Source organism: Euleptes europaea, chromosome 3 (assembly GCF_029931775.1).
Source record: "Euleptes europaea isolate rEulEur1 chromosome 3, rEulEur1.hap1, whole genome shotgun sequence".
NCBI classification, from domain to species: domain Eukaryota; kingdom Metazoa; phylum Chordata; class Lepidosauria; order Squamata; family Sphaerodactylidae; genus Euleptes; species Euleptes europaea.
The window spans coordinates 17429331-17452662 of NC_079314.1; the positions used below are offsets into that span (position 1 = coordinate 17429331).

The window sequence follows — 23332 nt, forward strand, 5'->3', positions numbered from 1 at the left end:
CAACTACTTGCCTGGTCCCTTGAACTGGAGATGCCGGGGATTGAACCTGGAACCTTCTGCATGCCAAGCAGATGCTCTACCACTGAGCCACGGGCCCTCCCCTCATCCTAAGAAATGGAATCCTCATGCACATTCTATCCAGCTCATGAGCTCTCTTGCAAGCCTAACCCGGGCCCTGTCATAAGAACCTTGCTTAGGGTTGCCAGTTCCCTCTTCGCCACTGGTGGGAGGTTTTTGGGGTGGAGCCTGAGGGTGGGGTTTGGGGAGGGGAGGGACTTCAGTGCCTTGGAGTCCAATGGCCAAAGCGGCCATTTTCTCCAGGTGAACCGATCTTTATCGGCTGGAGATCAGTTGTAGTAGCAGGAGATCTCCAGCTAGTTCCTGGAGGTTGGCAACCCTAACCTTGCTCCATTTAAGCACTTTGTCCCAGCAGCCTCGTGGGACCCACCTGTCAGAAGTACCTCTCCAAGGAAGCTCCAGCGGTAGGCGACCTCGGGAGGGCTGGCAGAGACCAGCAGAGGCAGCCGGATGACTTCGTACTCTGCAACTTGCACTGCATGGGGCTGCTCGATGGAGAACTCTGGAGGAACTGTGACAACAAGTGGACAGAAGTCTCCTTACATCTGGCCCCTCACTTAAGAAAAGCACCACTGGAGAAGCACAGAAGTCCATCTAGTCCGCCGTGCTGTTCCCCATTCTGTGCAACCAGGTGGCCCCAGAAAGAACACATGCAGAGAGCACAAAGGCCCAAGCCTCCCCCTTCTACACGACACCAGAGTGCTGCAGTGGTTAAGAGCGGTGGTTTGGAGTGGTGGACTCTGATCTGGAGATCCGGGTTCGATTCCCCCACTCCTCCACATGATCGGTGGACGCTAATCTGGTGAACTGGGTTGGTTTCCCCGCTCCTACACGTGAAGCCAGCTGGGTGGCCTTGGGCTAGTTACAGCTCTCTCAGCCCAGCTTACAATCACCTTCCTCTCCCCACAACAGACACCCTGTGAGGTAGGTGGAGGGGAAGGTGATTGTAAGCCAGTTTGATTCTTCCTTAAGTGGTAGAGAAAGTCAGCATATAAAAATCAACTCTTCTTCTTTCTACACTCGGCAACTAGCATTCAGAGGTGTGTGTGTGTGTGTGTGTGTGTGTGTGTGTGTGTGTGTGTGTGTGTATAAAGTGCCTTCAAGTCACAGCCGACTTATGGCGACCCCTTTTGGGGTTTTCATGGCAAGAGACTTAACAGTGCCTTCCTCTGCACATAATTCACAGTGGGTAGCCGTGTTAGTCTGTTTGCAGTAGTCAAAAAGGGCAAGAGTCCAGTAGCACCTTAAAGACTAACAAAAATATTTTCTGGTAGGGTATGAGCTTTCGTGAGCCACAGCTCACTTCCTCTGCACAGCAACCCTGGTATTCCTTGATGGTCTCCCATCCAAATACTAACCAGGGCCGACCCTGCTTAGCTTCTGAGATCTGACGAGATCAGGCTAGCCTGGGCCATCTAGGTCAGGGCATTCAGAGGTTTACTACATCTAAAACCTAGAGGTTCCCTTGAGTCATCATGGCTACTAGCCACTGATGGACGTCTCCTCCATGAATTTTTCTAGTCCCCTTTTAAGCCCTCTACAGTAGTGGCCATAACTACATCCAGTGGTAGTGAGTTCCATCAGTAGGGTTGCCAGCTCCAGGTTGGGAAATACCTGGAGATTTTTGGGGCGGAGCCTGAGAAGGGCGGGGTTTGAGGAGGGGAGGGACTTCAATGCCATAGAGTCCAAAGGCCAAAGTGGCCAATTTCTCCAGGGGAACTAATCTCTATCAGCTGGAGTTCAGTTATAATAGCAGGAGATCTCCAGCTAGTACCTGTGTTGTGACGCAATTATCCGTAGAGTCCAATGAAGACGATGGGGAGGAGCTTGGTATAAAAGAACACAGCTCTTTATTTGGCCGAGCAGAGAACTGGGGTGGACAGACCCAATAAACAAAGTGGGAAGCTGCCACACCAAACAAAGGAGAGATCGAACTTTTATACTTAATACAAAAGAGGTGGATACATTGCCATACAAGGAGGTAGATCATATATCACATTAGAGAATACAGTGATTGTACTACCATATGAGGACAATAAGCAGAGTCAGCACAGTGCCTAGCGGCTTGCGCAGACGTATCTAGATAGCCCTTTGCGCTTGCGCAGAAGAGCAAGAAATACCATTCAGATGAGAGATTCCCCCTGTATACCGGAGCAGGGATCCCCCTGTCCTTGATCAGAGGGGCCCAGCAGGGGTGTACGTGTTGGCGGTGCCCTTGCCTGCTGATGTACCAGTGTTAGCTCTAGGCACAACACCTGGAGGTTGGCAACCCTATCCATCAGTTACATCTGCACTACATGAACAAAGTTATTTCTTTCCACTCTAAGAAACCCAAGAGTACTTCAAAGAGCTGTGACAGCAATTAGGGAGCACCTTTCCATTAACTCTCCTTTTTTTAATATCTTCCTGGAGAACAAGCTTGACTAAAGTTCTGAAGCAATAATTAACCAGTGTCTGTCCATCCAATTAACCAGCTGGCCTGTTGTCGGCGGAGATCATTCAAGTGCCCGATGCCCAAGACTGCAACCCCTTTCACTGACAGATAGCCTCAGTACTTACATAGGATATTGAGCTGGTAAAAGGCATTTACACCTTCCGAGAGAACAGAGCTGTACGCATGGCATTCCACCCTCTTCCCGTGATCTGCGGAGGAAGCCACCAGCGTCACTTGGCCTGAAGTGGAGAAGCCTCCATACTCTGCCTTCTTCTGCCCAAGGTCAATTGCGTCCAACCTGGGAGACATACTTATTATTAGCATTTGCATTATTAGCATTTCCACAGCATTTGTTCAAGCACTTCACCATTCATGTGTGTGCTGTTATCCTTACAATAACCCTATGAGGTAGGCCAATGCAGCGGCGGCGGAGGAGGAGGAGGAGGATGGTTTTTATACCCCGATTTTCTCTACCTTTAAGAAGGCTCAAGCCAGCTTACAAATGCCTTCCCTTCCTCTCCCCACAACAGATGTGGAGCTGAGAGAGTTCGGAGAGAACTGTGACTAAGGTCACCCAGCTGGCTCCATGTGGAGGAGTGGGGAAACCAACCAGGTTCACTAGATTAGAGTCCGCCGCTCTTGTGGTGGAGTGGGGGCTCAAACCCGGTTCTCCAGATAAGAGTCCACCGTTCTTAACCACTACACCATGAAGGTGGAGGGGGGAGGCTGAAAAAGACAGAGTCACTTGCCTCTCCTCCATAAGTTTATCTAATTCAATCTTAAAGCCATCTATACTAGTGACCATCACGACATCCAGTGGTAGTGAGTTCCACAAGTTAAATAGGTGGTTTGCAAATGGATCACTTTCTTATCTCCACTTCAGGTTTCCCTGAAAGTTCCTGGCAAAGCTAAATGTGTGAAACTTGCTCGTTTGCCACTCAGTCTTGTATAGGGTTGCCAACTTCCAGGTGGTATTCAAACAAGTAATCTCAACTGTGTAGTTATAGTTGTAATCAAAGTTACAGTTGTAGGCTTATTATAAAAATGTAAACCACTGACAAAACATATAGTGATTAATATATTTACAATGATAATTATTCAGTATGCGACATATATTGTAGACACATTATTGTTTGCATAATGTTAACATAGAAGTATCATGGTTATATGCTTCACCATGTACATAACATCTCATCCAAATATATATATACAGCTGTAAAATGGCACAAAATAATGTTCTTGTTAATTTTATGTTGATTTTCTTTTGAAGTAAAGTATCTTCCTTCGTGATATTGTATTGGATCAGGATCCTTTTTTTCTCTATCTTTGCTATGTCTCTCTGAACTAATTCATGGAAAGTAGAAAGTAAATGATTTGTAGAAATTAAATGATTTTGAACTGGAGGCACAAAAGTCGATTTTATTCTAAGACCACTTGGGTTTGGCACTTTGTTTTTAAAGAAATCTCTAAGTTTGAGTTGCCTTACTAATTTAAATAAATCTATGTTTGCATTGCTGTATACTTGGGAGTAGGCACAAACCCCAAGCCCAGGTTAAGCACTTTTAATTCTTGTTCTGTCAGGGTGTGGTCTGCTAAATTTATAACTAAGTTTTCCGCCCTCTGCAGGGATGTCTGGAATAGTATCCCCCTCTGTAATTGCGGGGACATAAAAAATAATCCCTACTGGAGGCTCGACTAGATATACTTGAGGATTCAGATCCTCCTTCTCCAGGAGAAAATATGTCCTGGTCATCTCCCTTAAATATACGTTTGTTACCTCTTGTGTTTAACCATGGGTACACTGTTTTATTAGTATAATCGGCCGTATCTCTGTCTAGTTTTTTTTATTTAATACGATCTAATCTGTTCCATAAATTCATTAAGGTCATTATTCAGTTGTATAATTTTTTGTTCAAATGACTTTTTGTCTAGTATCTTAGCCAGTTCTTCCTTTTCTTGTTCAACCTCCTTTCTGATTTTTTCTGCTTCATCTGCCGCCTTTTCTATGAGTAATATCATAAGATCATTTGAACATTTGTTTAAAATTTCTACCCATCTTTCTTTAAATTTCTCATCTTGTCTAAATAAGGTAGGTGCCTTCTGTATCCTAAGTCCCCTCAGGATCATTTCTTCTTTAACATAATCTGTTAATGATGTGGCATGTAAATCACACCTTATGGCCTTCCTGCTTTAAAAATCAATCAACTCAAGAGTATCTTTCTTTTTATCTGGTTTTTTCCTCAAAGAATTCCTGTTATCAATAATCCTATCTCTGTCTTCATTTGAATAAGCAAATTTTTCCATATATTGTTTAGCATATTACACAATAGTAGTATTCAAACAAGTAATCTCAACTATGTAGTTATAGTTGTAATCAAAGTTACAGTTGTAGGCTTATTATAAAAATGTAAACCACTGACAAAACATATAGTGATTAATATATTTACAATGATAATTATTCAGTATGAGACATATATTGTAGACACATTATTGTTTGCACAATGTTAACATAGAAGTATCATGGTTATATGCTTCACCATGTACATAACATCTCATCCCAAAAAAAAAAATTTATACAGCTGTAAAATGGCACAAAATAATGTTCTTGTTAATTTTATGTCGCATAGATTCATTTAAATTAGTAAAGCAACTCAAACTTAGAGATTTCTTTAAAAACAAAGTGCCAAACCCAAGTGGTCTTAGAATAAAATCGACTTTTGTGCCTCCAGTTCAAAATATTTAATTTCTACTTTCCACTAATTAGTTCAGAGAGACATAGCAAAGATAGAGAAAAAAAGGATCCCGATCCAATACAATATCACGAAGGAAGATACTTTACTTCAAAAGAAAATCAACATAAAATTAACAAGAACATTATTTTGTGCCATTTTACAGCTGTATAAAAAAAAAATTTTGGGATGAGATGTTATGTATATGGTGAAGCATATAACCATGATACTTCTATGTTAACATTATGCAAACAATAATGTATCTACAATATATGTCTTATATGTCTTATACTGAATAATTATCATTGTAAATATATTAATCACTATATGTTTTGTCAGTGGTTTACATTTTTATAATAAGCCTACAACTGTAACTTTGATTACAACCTCCAGGTGGTGGCTGGAGATCTCCCGCTATTACAACTGATCTCCAGCCGATATAGATTAGTTCCTCTGGAGAAAATGGCCACTTTGGCAATTGGACTCTATGGCATTGAAGTCCCTCCCCTCTCCAAATCCCACCCTCCTCAGGCTCCACTCCCCAAAATCTCCAGGTATTTCCCAACTCAGAGCTGGCAACCCTAGTCCTGTAGCTGGTGCACTACAAGCCCTCTAGTACAAAATTGGACCTAGGAACAGACCTCAAGCCCACTCCCAGACCATCAGAATAATGCAAGGAAGGAGGGAAAGGATGCTGCCCCCCTCTGGCACCCATATTCTTGGGCGGTTCCTCAACAAGGCAGGCAAAAGTCTATGATGAAGGACTGAGAACCACAAAAGAAACTGCGGAAGATGGCGTTCAGGGTGGGGTGTGGGTGGGGAGCTTCCACAGCTTACTTCTTTCCATCTTTGAGCCAAGTAAGTTTGGCAGGAGGGTTGCTGCTTCCTGACCGACAGGTAAGCTTCAGCGTCTGGTTGCGTCTGACTTCTTTGCTTGTCGTAGTAATCGTTACCTGCAGGGGCGGGACTAGAAAGAAAAGGGCAGTAAGAAAGCCAACTCGGATCCACATTTTGGCTGTGCTGCCGGCACTCTTGGGGCAGAGCTATCTGTTCAGAAAAGGAAACATGGCACAGTCCTTTGGGGAACGATGGGGGTTGGTAGAAAACACTGTCAAGTCACAGCCTACTTACGGAGACCCCCATAGGGATGGACAGAGGTGGCTTGCTATCACCTGCCTCTGTGTACATGGTTTCATTAGTGGCCTCCCATCCAAGTACTAACCCTGCTTAGCTTCTGAGGACTTCAAGAGAAGAGTGCCACTTGCTTAATTATTTAACTGATCAATAATTAGGGTTGCCAACTTCCACGTGGCTGGAGATCTATTACAACTGATCTCCAGGTGATAAAAATCAGTTCCCCTGGAGAACATGGCTGCTTTAGCATTTGGACTCTATGGCATTGAAGTCCCTCCCCTCTCCAAACCCTGCCCTCCTCAGATCGTACCCTCAAAATCGCCAGGTATTTCCCAACCCGGAGCTGGCAACCCTATCAATAACTGGAAACCAGTTTTAAATGCTAAGGCTTGTTTATTGTATATCGTGGTTTTACTGTGTTATATTTAGGGTTGCCAGCTCTGGGTTGGGAAATACCTGGCGATTTTGGGAGTGGAGCTTGAGGAGGGCAGGGTTTGGGGAGGGGAGCGACTATATAGTCCAATGGCCAAAGCAGCCCTTTTCTCCAGGGGAACTGATCTCTATCGGCTGGAGATCAGTTGCAATAGCAGGGGATCGCCAGCTAGTACCCGGAGGTTGGCAACCCTAGTTACATTGACTCATTTTAATTATGTGAGCTGCCCTGAACCCGGCCTCGGCAGGGAAGAGGGCAGGATACAAATCGAAATAAATAAATATCATTGGTGCGCTGAGGCTTACACTGGACACGCAGGCGAGTGTAGGCAGTGAGCGGAGGCTGGGTCCTGGAGGGACTGGAGGCGTTGCAGCGGTAGGTAGCCATGTTATCGCTGGGGACAGTGGTCAGGAGCAACTCCTTGGACACGATATTTCCGGACGGCCCCGTTGGTGCCGCTATTCCATCCCTCACCACCTTGGTATCCTAGGAAAGCAATCCAGAAGGCAGAGAAGTGGCAACACGTTTCAAAAATGGTCTTGGAACTAGGAAATCAGCCAAGGCGCGGCGGGGTTCTGATTACATCGCAAGATTTCTTCGCCGCTCAGGTACATTTTCATGTAGATGCGAGCTCCTATCTGGTTCATCTGCAGATGGCAAAAGCTTTCTCTTGTCTCTTTGACAGCTAATTAAATCAGTTACAGAAATACCATGTTTATTGCCTTTTCATAGAGATTGAGTTAAGTTTGGCCTTCTAATCCTGCTCGAAAAAAGATAATGAGCACATCTCAGATGTATTTTTAGATGCACCTGTTTGGTGAGCTCATCGATAGTTAACAACCAATCACTTACCTAGATGATGATCACATGTTGAAGTTAGAAAACATTACCGTAAGATAAGATTGCTATTTTTCAATATAAATGGATTGATGTGATAAGCAAATTGGATTTCTTTAGACTGATCTCTCAGAAGAGATTAGGCGCGATTTCCGTTTTTGTGTGTGATTTGGGCTTGTAGAAAAATTCCTAAAAGCAGTTTAAGACAATAATCTGAAATCTGGTTTGCTTAAAATTTCCCTTATTCAGATATGGTTGAGAAATGTTAGGAGATTTGGTATTCGGGGCACTTCTTCTTGCTGTAGCTGTAGAGATAATTTTCACATGCTTGTATTTTCTAACGCCTCGTCTAATAAACAGAATTATTTCTTCTTGCAATAAAAGATAGCAACTCTCCGAAGGTTTTATGCCTGGTTTGCTGGTAATAGTTCAAAGAACAGAACTCACAATTAATTCATTTGTACTATCAAAAAAAATTAAAGGTTTGCAAACAACTTTTAATCTGAGATATCTGGGGTGAACAGTTAAAGAACAATTCTTGGAAAGCTAATTAATCCAAATTCTCTATTTGGATGCGAAAATGTATCATCTCGTTACAGAGGGGTGGTTAGAGAGATGAAAGGGTTCCCCCCTTATCTATAACTACAAACAGGGATACTCGAACCGTCTCCTGTTCAGCTCACATTCAGTCACAAAAAGGGAGCCAGGTTTTCAACAGACTGTTCATGCATCTATCCACCCATTCGTGGCTGTTGGCCGGTTGCTTCAACTATTCCTTAGAGAAGGTTCGGTGGCCCCACTAGCACATCATCTGCTCATAGGGTTGCCAATCTCCAGGTACTAGCTGGAGATCTCCTGCTATTACAACTGATCTCCAGCCGATAGAGATCAGTTTATAGGGTTGCCAGGTCCCTCTTCGCCACCCGTGGGAGGTTTTGGGGGCGGAGCCTGAGGAGGGTGGGGTTTGAGGTGAGGAGGGACTTCAATGCCATAGAGTCCAATTGCCAAAGACGTCATTTTCTCCAGGTGAACTGATCTCTATCGGCTGGAGATCAGTTGTAATAGCAGGAGATCTCCAGCTAGTACCTGGAGGTTAGAGAAACCGGACACCTCTGTGTACAATATGGGACTGTCTATAAGAAATTGACACAGATCGGCAAAAATACCACTCACCATCTATATTATATATATATCACAGTACAATTCGTACAAGTGACTAGCCAAGGTAATGCTCTGCACTTAACAAACAATAAATTCAATGCTCTCAATGTAACATCAGAGAGTCCATGTAGTGGTCCATGGCAACCCTATCAGTTCACCATAGAGTCCAATTGCCAAAGTGGCCATTTTCTCCAGAAGTCCCTCCCCTGTCCAAACCCCGCCCTCCTCAGGCTCCGCCCCAAAAATCTCCAGGTATTTCCCAACCCAGAGCTGGCAACTCTATCTGCTCAGCATGCGTCTCCAGTTTAGGATCAGGTAGGAGGTGGTGTGAAAGACCTCTCCCAGGGACCTTGGTGAGCCGCTGCTAGTCTGAGAAGACAACACCAATCTCGATGGACCAAGGGTCTGACTCAATGTATGTGTGTTCATGGGTTCTTAAGAACACAGTGCAGCACAATCTCACACAGCCCCATGAGGTTCTACTTACCTCCCATCCTTGCCACACCACTACTCTGTTCAGTGGGCAGGGTGATGTTTAAACAGACAGTTAAATCAGTCACAAATCATATAAATCAGTCATCAGTTCCTTGGGAAAACTTAGCATCCACCTCATTGTATTATTGCTATTCTTAGAGCAGCTGCCTGGCAGATATTGACTTCAGGTAGTTCCTTTTCCCCCATGCAGACAAATTCCCAGCAGCAGTCTCTTGCTGAAAACAAGCACCTGAGGTTCAGGTTTGCTCACAGGATCAGACCATCTGAAGGTCAAAGCACACATGATTTTGGGGATATGTGATCAGATTCCCCAGCACGTAATTCAAGTGGAGGGGGATATGGATTGATGCCATGCCATTGCGGAAGGAAAGCGTACTGTTCCCACTGCTTTGTGCTTCCTGATCGAACTCGGAAGGGATTCTAAAGGAAGGGGAGAGGCTCAGATACCTTGAACCAGTCGAGGCGGGGCAAAGGATTTCCACCACTGGCAAAACAAGTTAGCTTGACTTGGGTGCCGGCTCGAAACTGTATTTCGGGTGGAGGCACGTCAATCCAGATCTTCTGGGGTGGATCTGCAGAAAAAAATGAACAATAAGGAAAGGAAGGAAGGGGGGGAGATTAGTGGTGGAGGGGCAGGGTTACCAACCTCCAGGTGGTGGTCTCCCGCTATTACAACTGATCACCAGCCGATAGAGATCAGTTCACTTGGAGAAAACAGCCGCTTGGCAATTGGACTCTATGGCATTGAAGTCCCTCCCCTCCCCAAACCCGGCCCCTCTCAGGCTCTGCCCCCAAAATCTCCAGGTATTTCCCAACCCGGAGCTGGCAACCCTATGGAGGGGGTGGAAATCAAAGAACACAACACCATTCATGAGTTCCTAATCTCTCATTCTCAGCCCGTGAAGAAGAAGAAGAGTTGGTTTGTACACCCTGCTTTTCTCCACCACTTAAGGAAGAATCAAACTGGCTTACAATTGCCTTGCCTTCCCCTCCCCACAACAGACACATTGTGAGGTAGGTGGGCCTGAGAGAGCTCTAAGAGAACTATGACTAGCCCCAGGTCACCTAGATGGCTGCATGTGGAGGAATGAGGAAACCAACCCAGTTCTCCAGATTAGAGTCCACCGCTCATGTGGAGGAGTGGGGAATCAAACCCCTGTTCTACAGATTGGAATCCACTGCTCTTAACCGCTACACCACGCTGGCTGTCCATAGGGCAGAGGGACCCAGCAGGACCCTTGGTGTATCAAGGTCACTCTTGTCAATTCTGACTGGCAGCGGCTTTCCAGGCTCTTCTACAAAGGTCCGTCACATCACCTACCATCTTAACCATTTAACTGGAGATGCCGGGGATTGAACCTAGGACCTTCTGCATACCAAGCAGATGCTCTACCGCTGAACCACAGCCCCTTCACTTGTAAAGAAGGCATGAATCTGCCTTCTATTGAGTCACAGCATTAGCCTATCAAGGTCTGTCTTGTCTACTTTGACTGGCAGCAGCTGTCCAGGGTTTCTTGCAGAGGTCTTTCAAATCCCCTACTACTTGCTCTCTTGTTAAGTGGAGATGCTGGGGATTGAACCTGGGACCTTCAGCATGCAAAGCAGATACTGTACCACTAAGCCACAGCCCTGTTCCATGCTCACATAGTACTTTGAGGGTCACACTAGCCTTCTTGGCATACAGGATGGCTTCATTGAAGGCCTCACAGGTCAGCGGCAGGTCATTGTCTTCTCGGAGTGCCTTGTGTGTCAGGTTAGAGACTGTGATCATTCCTCCATGAGTTCCCTGCAGGAGGTAAACAATCCTCATCTGGTGGTTTAAGCGGCCTGCTTTCTCAAAGGCCTCAACTCCAAAATCTTAAGTAGGCCCAGCTTGTATTGCATTCTGGTACCTCACCTGGATAGCCCAGGTTAGCCCAATCTCCTCAGATGGCGGAAGCTAAGCAAGGTCGGCCCTGGCTGGTATTTGGATGGGAGACCACCGAGGAATACCAGGGTTGTGATGCCAAGGCAGGCAATGGCAAACCACCTCTAAATGTCTCTGGTCTTGAAAACCTCACCAGGGGTTGCCATAAGTCAGATGTGCTTTGACGGCACTTTCTACCACCTCCACCACCTGATATGGAATACTTATGATGTTATACTTAAAACACCTACCAAGAAACATAAGACAAGTCCCCCTGCCCCAGAAACATCTTCTGAGCAAGCTTCACTGTGGTGAAGAAGAAGAAGCGAAGAGTTGGATTCTTAACAGACACCTTGTGAGGTAGGTGGGGCTGAGAGAGTTCGGAGAGAACGGTGACTAGCCCAAGGTCACCTAGCAGGCTTCATGTGTAGGAGTAGGGAAACAAGCCCGGTTCTCCAGATTAGAGTCCATCACTCATGTGGAGGGGTGGGGAATCAAACTCGGTTCTCCAGATTAAAGTCCACCACTCTTACCCCTACACCACACTGTCTCTCCTAGGAACTCTCCAATGAAAGTCTCAGTTAAAGACACAATCTCATTGATTAACCAGATTTTTCCAGAAGATATAACAGCCTTATTTCACCATTGTTTGACAACAAGTTATTTCCTATGGGATCAAGAATTTTATGAACAGATTGATGGAGTAGCTATGGGAAGTCCACTCAGTCCAGTAATAGCAAACTTTTACATGGAATATTTTGAAAAGACAGCATTAGAATCAGCACCTTACAAACCTACAGTCTGGTTCAGGTTCGTAGATGATACATTTACCATTTGGAGCCATGGTGAAGAAAAATTAATGGACTTTCTAAACCATCTTAATAATATCCATCCAAACATTCAGTTTACCATGGAAAAGGAAATTGAGGGTAAACTCCCATTTCTTGATACCCTTGTCATCCGTAAATCAAACCTTCAGTTAGGTCACAAGGTCTACCGGAAACCAACTCACACAGATCGCTACTTACACAAAAACTCCAACCACCACCCCCGACAGAAAAGAGGAATAATCAAAACATTAATGGACCGTGCAAGACGGATCTGTGAACCACAGTTTCTCAAGGAAGAAACTAACCATCTAAATCACGCACTGCTAGCAAACGGCTACTCCAAGAATGAAATCAGAAGGGCCATTGAACCAAACAAAAATCAGAAAACTCAAGAAAAACAGTCTCCCATAGGAAAGGTATTCTTGCCATTTATTAAAGGAGTCACTGATAGGATGGAGAAACTTTTGAAAAAACATAACCTACAAACAGTGTTTAAACCCACCAAGAAAATACAACAAATGCTACGATCAGCAAAAGACAAAAGAGACCCCCTCACCTCTGCAGGAGTATATCGTATACCTTGCAGCTGTGGAGAAGTTTACATCGGGACCACAAAACGCAGCATACAAACAAGGATAAAAGAACATGAAAGATACTGCAGACTTGGCCAACCTGAGAAATCAGCAGTGGCTGAACATGGACTGACACAAACAGGACACAGGGTCTTATTCCAAGACACTGAAAGACTGGACAATTCTACCAACTATTTTGTCAGAATGCACAGAGAAGCCATTGAAATTCACAAACATCAGCACAACTTTAACAGAAAAGAGGAGAGTTTAAGAATGAATAAGGCTTGGCTTCCTGCCCTGAAACACCTCCAGACAAAGACAACATTCAACAATAGCCATACAGATTAGTTTTGGATTACACACATTAACAGATCACTTCAGGATACAATGGTTCCATATTAACATACCATACCCTCATTAGCACATTATCTTGATACTTACAGGACAATACTTTTGCAGGACAATACTCAGCTCAAACCCAACCCCTTTCTGACTATATATTACTCTTTCTACACCCTTGACACTGAGAGACACTGTCCTTCAGTGTTACTACTCTGAAGATGCCTGCCACAGTTGCTGGCGAAACGTCAGGAAAGAAAATTCCAAGACCACGGTTACACAGCCCGGATAACCTACAAGAACCAATGAACTCTGACCGTGAAAGCCTTCGACAATATAAAGTCTCAGAACTTCAGTCTACTGTACTTCCATATACCCCAGACATAATACAAGATAACACATTAAATCAGGCTTGTGCGGTTTGTAATCACCAAACAGAACAAAGCTCACAAGCTTGGAAACCATCCTGCAAGACAGCAAAAACAGATTCGATCCTTGGTTAGCTGCCATACATGGCTGATGGGTTACAGGTTGTGCACGCTGGCTCTGAATGACAGCTTGTAAGGCTTGCGCAGGAGAACTTTCCGGTGGATTGCATCCTATAGGTCAGATGCTTGGAGCGGTGCCCCAGGTCCACCTTCTGAGATGATTGATATCTCCCCTTGCCTCGTGGTCGGGCTAGCATCTGGTCCCGCCTACCTCTGAGATGCTGACTTCGGTGGCGTTGAGTTCCCTCCAGCCCAGCCACCAGCGCAACTGCACAGGGGGGTTGCTTGAGGAGGTGGAGCAACTCACAGAGATGTCCTTGTTTTCTGGTGTGCTGCTTGAGCCAATGATTTTCACCTCTTCAGGGAAAACTACCAGGGGGAATGACAGAGAAAGAGACAGAGGGAAGGAAACAGTCACTAAGTGTTTGAGGCTCATCCCCATAACAGAGCTAGACATCCAATGTTTGTTTTCGGGAATGTACCATGTGCCTCTCTAGTAAGGTTGCCAGCAGGTCCCTCCCTGGTCATCTGTCAGGGATGCGGGGGTAGGGTTGCCAGATCCAGGTTGGGAAACTCATAGAAATTTGGGAGTGGAGCCTGGGGAAGACAAGGACCACAGTAGGGTACAATGCCCTAGAGCCCACCCTCCAACGTACCCATTTTCTCCACGGGAATTGATCTCTGTAGTCTGGAGATGAGCTGTAATTCTGGGGGATCCCCAGGTTGGGGGCTGGAGGTGGGCATCCCTGTTCTCTAGGGTTCTTCTGCTCCCTCCTTCCTCAACACCAGCTCTCAGGTGGTGGGGTCTGGTGATGTCACTGAAAAGCAGGCCTAACAGGCAAATTTCACACACCAGTGGGAATTGTCCCACATGGTATATCTGAGTGTGTGGAGAGATAGACAGCTCTTCTCACACAAGAAGAAAGGAAATTAACTGAATGAAACATAAAACCTAGCACAGCTAGGATGTGGTGATGGCTGCCAACTTGGAAGGCTTTAAGAGGGGAGTGGACATGTTCGTGGAAGAGAGGGCCATCCATGGCTACTAGTCATGATGCATACCTAGTCTCTCCAGGATCAGAGGAGCATGCCTATTATATTAGGTCCTGTGAAGCACAGGAAGGACAATGCTGCTGCAGTCACCTTGTTTGTGAGGCTTCCTAGAGGCACCTGGTTGGCCACTGTGTGAACAGATGGCTGGACTGGATGGACCTTGGTCTGATCCAGCATGACCTTTCTTATGTTCTTAGAGCTGTTAGTGCCATATTCCGGCCTCTTGATTTAGTGCCTCTGCTGTTAGAGTTGCCATGTCCGTCCTTCCCACCCCCGGCCACCAGCAAGGGATGCAGAGGGGGGTAGGTTTGCCACATCCAGGTTGCAAAACTCCTGGAGATTTGGGGGTGGAGCCTGGGGAGGACAGGGACCTCAGTGGGGTACAATGCCATGGAATCCACCCTCCAAAGCATTCATTTTCTCCATCTCTGTAGTCTGGAGATGAGGTGTAATTCCGTGGGATCCCTAGGTCCCACCTGGAGGCTGGCATCACTATTTTGCATTATTTCCCACAAACAAACATGTGCAGAAGACTTATTGGGACCTAACTGCAGGTTACCCTGTTTACAGGTCCTGGCAAAATAGACACGCTGTATGGATTCCTGCTGAGACTTAATTGAGAATCTGAGAAATGTGTGGGGAATCTTATGTAGAACAGGACTCTAGCATATGGAAAGGGGGGGTGTAAATCCCCATCGCCGCCATTTTCCAAACCTGACCAGTCCCAGCGAGCCTCTGTTTGTGCAGCTTACATGTACAGAGGAGCTACACATAAGTTTCCTTAATGGGTCAAATAACAGCTCTCCAGGGCCATTTCAGGTCAGTAAAACTTCACGGGGAGACTGGAGGGAAGGCTTAAGCTCCCTCCCTCTACTAGGGTTTCCAGGTCCCTCTTCGCCACCGACAGGAAGTTTTTAGGGCGGAGCCTGAGGAGGGCGTAGTTTGGGGAGGGGCTTCAATGCCATAGCGTCCAATTGCCAAAGCGGCCATTTTCTCCAGGTTAACTGATCTCTATCGGCTAGAGATCAGTTGTAATAGCAGGAGATCTCCTGCTACTACCTGGAGGTTTTAGCAAAAAAAGCAGAAACTATGGCTAAACAGTATCTACAAAATATACATCAACTAACTACATGCTGGAAACAGTACTGAATTGCTAAACAATAACTATATATCAATACAACCAATACATAAGACACTTACAATACACAACACTATATGAAATACACAATGTACCCCCTATGTTTAGCCATAGTTGCTGCTTTTTTGCTAAATACTCCGTTTCAGCGCAAGTTTTGTATTTTTTCACTACCCGGAGGTTAGCAACCCTACTCTCCAAGCACTGTGGTCTTGATCCAAATGAGGCCTCCATGTGCCTGAGTATGAAGTTTCAAAAGTCGCTGGGAGTTCCAAGCTCCCGTTCCTCATGGCTTCTGTTCGCCAGCACGGTCTTTTTGGGTAGTCAAAGGGGCTCCCTCCTCTCTTTTTCACCAGCTGAAAAGCTAGTTGGCTCCAGCCCCATATACATTTTTTTCCCTTCATGGTCTTACATCGTTCTGTTCCAGCAAAAGTACTGAATTCTGGCTAGCCAGTTAACAACCCTCACTGTAAATGGGAATGGGTGCATGCAAAAGGAAACTGGAAGAAATGGGAATAGGAAACTGAGAGTAGGATTGCCAACCTCCAGGTGGTTAGGAAAAAAACAGCACTCAAGCTCAATGTGTGATAACAATCTTGCAATAAGATGTAAAATTCTAATACAGTATAAACAATACCTATGGTGTTCTCTATATACATACACAGGACAATTATTATAAGGCTATATCAATGCCACTGAGGAAAAGGAGACCGAGGTATAAAGATCCCAAAACAAGTTGGTGAATATAAGTTCCAAAAAGGACGCTGAGGCAAAAGTGGCCACGTGAATGAGGATCCGGGGCGGCATCCTTAAAGTGCGCACGAAGGCTGCAACACTCTTGCCTCTCGCCAAGAGGCAAGGTCGGGAGACTGGGAGGTCCCGGCGAGGCCGTGGGAAGCCACGCGCTGAAGATAGAAGGGAACGTTCTATCCGGAAACATTTTTGCCAATTGGCTTCATCAGCCCAGATTTCTAATAAACAATAACAATCGTCTGTTGCAAATCCGTACAGAATAAAATGGTACAAAAATACTAATTAAACAATCTTATACATACCCTAAATGTAGCTTTCAATAGACCCAAAACCAGGTTCATGCGGCAGGATTCATGAAGAATTCTCCAGCCACTTGCTTGGAACATACATAAACTATTTAACATTTCAAAAAAGCAAGCAATGAGTTGCAGGTGAAACAGCTGCGAGCTGGCACGTTCCCTCTTAAAGGGACAATAACAGACTATTGTTATTGTTTATTAGAAATCTGGGCTGATGAAGCTGATTGGCGAAAACGTTTCCGGATAGAACGTTCCCTTCTATCTTCAGCACGTGGCTTCCCACGGCCTCGCCGGCCTCGCCGGGACCTCCGGTCTCCCGACCTCGCCTCTTGGCGAGAGGCAAAGAGTGTTGCAGCCTTCGGGCGCACTTTAAGGACGCCGCCCCGGATCCTCATCCATGCGGCCGCTTTTGCCTCGGCGTCCTTTTTGGAACTTATATTCACCAACTTGTTTTGGGATCTTTATATCTCGGTCTCCTTTTCCTCAGTGGCATTGATATAGCCTTATAATAATTGTACTGTGTATGTATATAGAGAACACCATAGGTATTGTTTATACTGTATTAGAATTTTACAACTTATTACAAGATTGTTATCACACATTGAGGTTGAGTGCTGTTTTTTTCCTAACTACTTGTATCTCAGCACTTTTGGTTTGTTTTTTGGTTTTAACCTCCAGGTGGTGGCTGGAGATCTGCTATTACAACTGATCTCCAGGTGATAGAAATCAGTTCCCCTGGAGAAAATGGCCGCTTTGGGAATGGGACTGCATGGCACTGAAGTCCCGACCTTCTCTAAACCCCATCCTCTTCAGGCTCCGCCTACAAAATCTCCAGGTATTTCCCAACCCGGAGCTGGCAACCCTACCTGAGAGTGGAGCCTTGGACATGCGCGTGGTGAGAATCTGGGCAATAAGATCCACAAAGACACAGGTTTGGCCGGAAATGTTCAGTACTCACAGACCACTTGCAGAGTGAAGCTGGCCTGCAGTGGGAGGGATAATACTTGGTTCAAGGCCTGGCAGGTCACTGTAGCATTGTTGTCTTCTGCTGTCAGGCTGAGAGTCAGGAAACTCCGGGACAATTGGCCAGTATCATCCGTCTCCCAGTTGGTGGAAATGACTTCCCCGTTCTGCAAGACACAAGGCTGCTTAAGGAATAATAGCCAGTTGGTGGCTCTTCTTCGGGAGGGCTGATATTGGCCAAACAGGAAAGACAGTACTAGGTTTCTTCCAGCCATTATGGTCATCCCCATGTGGTGTTAGAAGTGGGATATGAACAGCTGTTCAGCTGTGCCACGGTCTGTAAAGTGACTACGCACAGAGTCTCCATGCCACTACCAGAAGACACCAGAAACATCCAGTTTCATACAGCTGCCTTCAAACAGCTTCCACGCAGTGGAGTCTTATGGCGTATGTAAGGCCAGCCTTTCCCTTCTCTGAGATCACTGAATGTTCATGAAAATTCTAGCTGCTGAAGGGGAAGTGCCAATCAGGTGATGTGTGGAAGGAAGTGAAATGGAAGGGAAACAGCTTATGGAGGGCGGCTGTCTCCTGTTGGCAGAGAGAGGTGGAAGACTAGGGAACTAACAGAGAAGAAGACCCAGGAGCCATGAAAGCACGAGGAAATAGTGCAAGATGGTTGAAAATCAGAGATGGCAAGTGGGAATTTGAAGACAAGCTGATTGGAGAAAGGAAAGGGTTGAGTGACAGACAAGAAGCAGGTTAGACTGAGAGGGTGAAGAAGGAGCAAGGAGAGAAGGCGGCTGGGCTGAAGTTTCACACAAGGTCAAGAGACTACAACAGCTGTGTGTGTTGTGGGTGTAACAGGCAGGACGAAGAAGAAGAAGAGGAAGAGGAAGAAGAAGAGTTGGTTTTTATATGCCAACTTTCTCTACCACCCAAGGAAGACAGACCGGCTTACCATCACCTTCCCTTCCCCTCCCCACAACAGACACCCTGTGAGGTAGGTGGGGCTGAGAGAGCTCGAAGAGAACTGTGACTAGCCAAGGTCTCCCAGCTGGCTTCATGTGCAGGAGTGGGGAAACGAACCCGGTTCACCAGATTAGACTCCACCACTCATGTGGAGGAGTGGGGGAATCAAACCCAGTTCTCCAGATTAGAGTCCACCACTCCAAACCACCACTCTTAACCAAGCCCCAACTGGGCAAAGAAGCCACATGACCTATGGGAGTTTCATACACTGATCTGAAACAGCCTGTCAAACCTATGGCTGTTAGTTTCTGGATGGCTGCCAAGAAGATGATGAGTACCAAGTGGTGCGCACCAAGAAGCTCTGGTGTCCACTGCACAGGATACAACGGCGAGCTTCAAGGTGGTGCCCGTGTACACCACAGCACCCACTTATTTGCTTTTGGGTACCCACTACCTCCTTCCCCGAAACATCTCTTCCTTGCACCAAAGAACGAATTCTGGCTTTCCTACACTTCATTGGAAAAGGAGGGGCTTCAAAAACCCCAGGGGGACACAGTGGCTTTTATGCATGGCCGTTTTCCTCACGGTCACCCCTCCAATGACTTCCGGTCTTTGTTGTGATTATGCATGCCATCTCCGACCATCAGAGGTCACCTCGCTCTCCCCCTGCGTTTCCCTGCGTTTTGCCCATGTTTTCAAATTTGAGATAAAACAGGTCCCTGAAAACGTGGGCAAAACGCGGGAGGGGGGGAGAGCGAGGCGACCTCTGACAGTCAGAGACTGCATGCATAATCCAAACAAAGACCCAACATCATCAGAGGGGTGACCACGAGGGAAACAGGCATGAATAAAAGACCGATTTCTTCAGAGTGACACCTGCCCAGAAACAGCTACCTCCACCAATAGGAGGGTGCTTGCCTTGGAATCTCCCATGAGATTGGCTCCATGGCAGCCATTTTGTGGTGGCACCCACTACCCGTTCTCAAAATCCAAACTCCAAAGCCCCATTCTCAGGCCTCCATTCACAAGACGATCCATTCTGAGGAACTTGTGGCAATAATTGTATTGAAACAGTTGTTCGTGTTTTGTTTTATTGTCGTTTTTACACAGAATTCGGTAACGAACTATTAAGTCCTCTGCTGGTAAGTAGACTGAATGTGTCTGACGCTTTTGATGCTTCTTTTTTTACTGAACAATCGCTCGCCCCAAATATCGGAGAAGGTGGCCCAGTTTTTAAAAATTGCTATAAAAGTCCGACAATCAGTTAATTAGATGGCGGTAAAATTCACAGCACTGCACGATATAACTGTCTTAACCATTTTGTAAAGGCTATATTCCAATATCTCTACTCCTCTATGCAATTTTTTGTATAGTGATTTTATGCCAATGAATGGATGAATGGATGAATGGATGAATGAATGAATGAATGAATGAAATGAACGAACTAACGAACTGCAGGCTTTTTTTCAACAAGAGAGTCCCGGCTGTTTTACTTCTCTGTCCCTAGCAGCTTCTGGTGCAGCTTGAAATCTATTTGGCACCCAGCACCCATGGAATCAGTTTAAGTCTGCATTTTGAGAAAGCTACAGATGGCAGACTTTGGCCTCTTCCCTCATGCCCTGAAACATCTTTGTCTGCTCTTTTCCGCCTGTTTACTTCTGGAAACATCCAGCCTGATGAAAAAGAGTTCTGAGGAGACTTAAAAGCTTGCGTTCACTGTACTGATATTTTGGGTGGTTCTTTACTAAAAGGGGGGGGAGTTGCATTCCTGTTGTGCTTCTTGAACATTTTGCTAACGGACCAACAACCTACAGTTTTGGCCAAGCCCAACTAGTATCCCCAGCTTCTGCCCCTCACCTTCAGCCACTGCAGGGTGGCCAGAGGATTCCCACCCAGAGAAACGCAGGTCAGCTTGAGCTTGTCCTTGGCTTTGACAACGGTGCCCTCATAGCCCAAGATGACAGGTGCATCAGGTGGGACTGGCAACGGAAACAAGAACAAAAAAGATTATTTATTAATTATTTTGTTTAGACCCTGCCTTTCTCCCCAATGGAGACCTAAAGCAGCTTACATGGTTCCCCAGTACTCTATTTTATCCTCACAACAGCCCTATCAGGTAGGTTAGGTCAAGAATGAGTAGGGTTGCCAGCTCCAGGTTAGGAAATACCTGGAGATTTTGGGTGTGGAGCATCAGGAAGGCAGGGTTTGGTGAGAGGAGGGAGTATAGGGTTTCCAGGTCCCTCTTTGCCACCGGTGGGAGGTTTTTGGAGCGGAGCCTCAGGAGGGTGGGGTTTGGGGAGGGGAGTGACTTCAATGCCATAGAGCCCTATTGCCAAAGCGGCCATTTTCTCCAGGTGAACTGATCTCTATTGGCTGGAGATCAGTTGTAATAGCAGGAGATCGCCAACTAGTACCTGGAGGTTGGCAACCCTAAGGGAGTATAATGCCACAAAGTTCATCTTCCAAAGCGGCCATTTTCTCCAGGTGAACGGATCTCTGTCGCCTGGAGATCAGTTGAAGCAGGAGATCTCCAGCCACCCACTGGAGGTTGGCAACCCCAAGAATGAGTGATCAAGGTCACCAAGCAAACTTCCATGCCAGAATGGGGTTTACAACCTGGGTCTCCTAGATCAGGGGTGGGGAACCTTTTTCCTGCCAAGGGCAATTTGCACATTTATAACATCTTTTGGGGGCCATACCAGGTGAAGATCTCCCGGTGGGGGGAGAGAGGCTAGGGTTGCCAGGTCTCCAGCCACCACCTGGAGGTTGGCAACCCCAGGGGAGGCCACACAGAGAAGGCCTGCAGGGCGCCCCAGCTCCCCCCTCCAAGGCGGGAGGGCAGCAAGCGGTGGGCCCCAGCAAACAAGGCACCAGAGTCCATAACCCCCCCCCCCCCGAAGCCCGATCGGCTCCTGCATGCATGCTCTGCCGCCAGGAGCCGCCGGCCTCTTCCCCCCCCCCCGCTGCTCAACAGTCGACAGGCGGCGAGAGGGGCTTACAATGTGCCGCAGCGTTCCTGCATGCCGCGGCTGTAGAGGGCAGCCTTGGGGGAAGCATCCCTTCCCCTCCCCCCTCGCCGACCAACAACCAACAGTCGGTGAGAGGAGGTCCAAAGTGCGCTACAGCGCCCCTGTAAGCTGTGGCCCCAGGAACACCCTCAGGGAGGGCCGTCCTGTGCCCCGACTCCGCGACAGGGTTCCCGGAGCTCCCGAGGGCCACAAAAAAATGTCCTCGGGGGCCGCATACGGCCTCTGGGCCTGAGGTTCCCCATCCCTGTCCTAGATCATAGCAGGACACTATAACCACTAAACCACACTGAAACAAAAACAGGTTTCACTGCTCCCAAAAGCTGTCACACCGTGTCAAGATGACTTGGTCTGTATTTGTTTGGGGCAGGCCTACATGACGCTTTGTTATGGATAATAAATAATTTTATTTATTACTTATTTAGATCCATTGTTTCCCATGGCACTCAAGGTGGTATTCATAGGGTTTCCAAGCAGTGTCCCAATGAGGAACTGACTGATCGGACCATCATGCTTGCTTAGCTTCAACAAGCCTTCCACATAGGGTTGCCAACCTCCAGGTAATAGCTGGTGATCTCCCGCTATTACAACTGACCAATAGAGATCAATTCCCCTGGAGAAAATGGCCACTTTGACAATTGGACTCTATGGCATTGAAGTCCCTCCCCTCCCCAAACCCTGCCCTCTTCAGGCTCCACCCCAAAAACCTCCCGCCAATGGCGAAGAGGGACCTGGCAACCCTACTCCCACATCCCAGGTGTTCAGACAATACAGGTCTTCAGACAACTACACAACAGTAGCACAGCGGTGGTAGAAAATGCCTTCAAGTCCCAAGTTATGGCAACTCCATAGGGTTTCCAAGGCACAAGAGGAACAGAGGTGGTTTGTCATTGCCCACCTACATGTGACAATCCTAGACTTCCTTCTTGGTCTCCCATCCAAGTACTCACCAGGGTCGGCCCTGGTGAGTACTTGGATGGGAGACCAAGAAGGAAGTCTAGGATTGTCACATGTAGGTGGGCAATGACAAACCACCTCTGTTCCTCTTGTGCCTTGTGAGATCTGACAAGGCTGTGCTGCTGAGGGCAGTCCAGGTTAAGACAATGGTTCCCTAAAGGTAAAGGTAAGGTCCCCTGTGCAAGCACCAGGTCATTCCTGACCCATGGGGTGACGTCACATCCCGACGTTTCCAAGGCAGACTTTGTTTGCGGGGTGATTTGCCAGTGCTTTCCCCAGTCACCTTCCCTTTACCCCCAGCAAGCTGGGTACTCATTTCACCGACCTCGGAAGGATAGAAGGCTGAGTCTACCTTGAGATGGCTACCTGAAACCGACTTCCGTCAGGATCGAACTCAGGTCATGAGCAGAGCTTTTCCCTACCTGCACATTATCTTCAGAAGCAAAACACCCCACTTCCCTTTTACATGGCTCACATGCTGAGGCAAAGAAAAGGCCATGGCTATTCTACATTCCTTTTGTGGAGGGAGGAGGCTCCTGGTATTGTGGGAAGCCAGCCTATAAATCTCCTGAATAAATAAGTCAAAACTGGTCTTCCTGCTTCATTATTAGTCTCAAAGGTAGACAATACATTTTTTCCCTCCTTTCAAATGCTAACAAGAAAGCGAGAAGGCTGGTTTCAAACTGCATTACTCTGAAGTCCAAAAACACCCACGTAGTTTCTGTCTTACTGTTACTTTTG

The 23332-nt window shown here is 46.6% G+C and overlaps 1 protein-coding gene across 1 annotated transcript in view; it reads right to left on the bottom strand.

Annotated features, from left to right (window-relative positions):
- NPHS1 (NPHS1 adhesion molecule, nephrin) overlaps positions 1 to 23332 on the bottom strand; it is a 62850-nt gene that overhangs the window by 28428 nt on the left and 11090 nt on the right. Inside the window, exons 7-15 of the mRNA XM_056846408.1 lie at positions 20466 to 20587; positions 17635 to 17806; positions 13648 to 13805; positions 10946 to 11087; positions 9749 to 9873; positions 7114 to 7294; positions 6079 to 6208; positions 2638 to 2810; positions 449 to 589 (exon numbers count right to left, since the gene is read on the bottom strand). Coding sequence (XP_056702386.1) covers positions 449 to 589; positions 2638 to 2810; positions 6079 to 6208; positions 7114 to 7294; positions 9749 to 9873; positions 10946 to 11087; positions 13648 to 13805; positions 17635 to 17806; positions 20466 to 20587 — 1344 coding nt within the window. The remainder of the gene's footprint in view (positions 1 to 448; positions 590 to 2637; positions 2811 to 6078; positions 6209 to 7113; positions 7295 to 9748; positions 9874 to 10945; positions 11088 to 13647; positions 13806 to 17634; positions 17807 to 20465; positions 20588 to 23332) is intronic.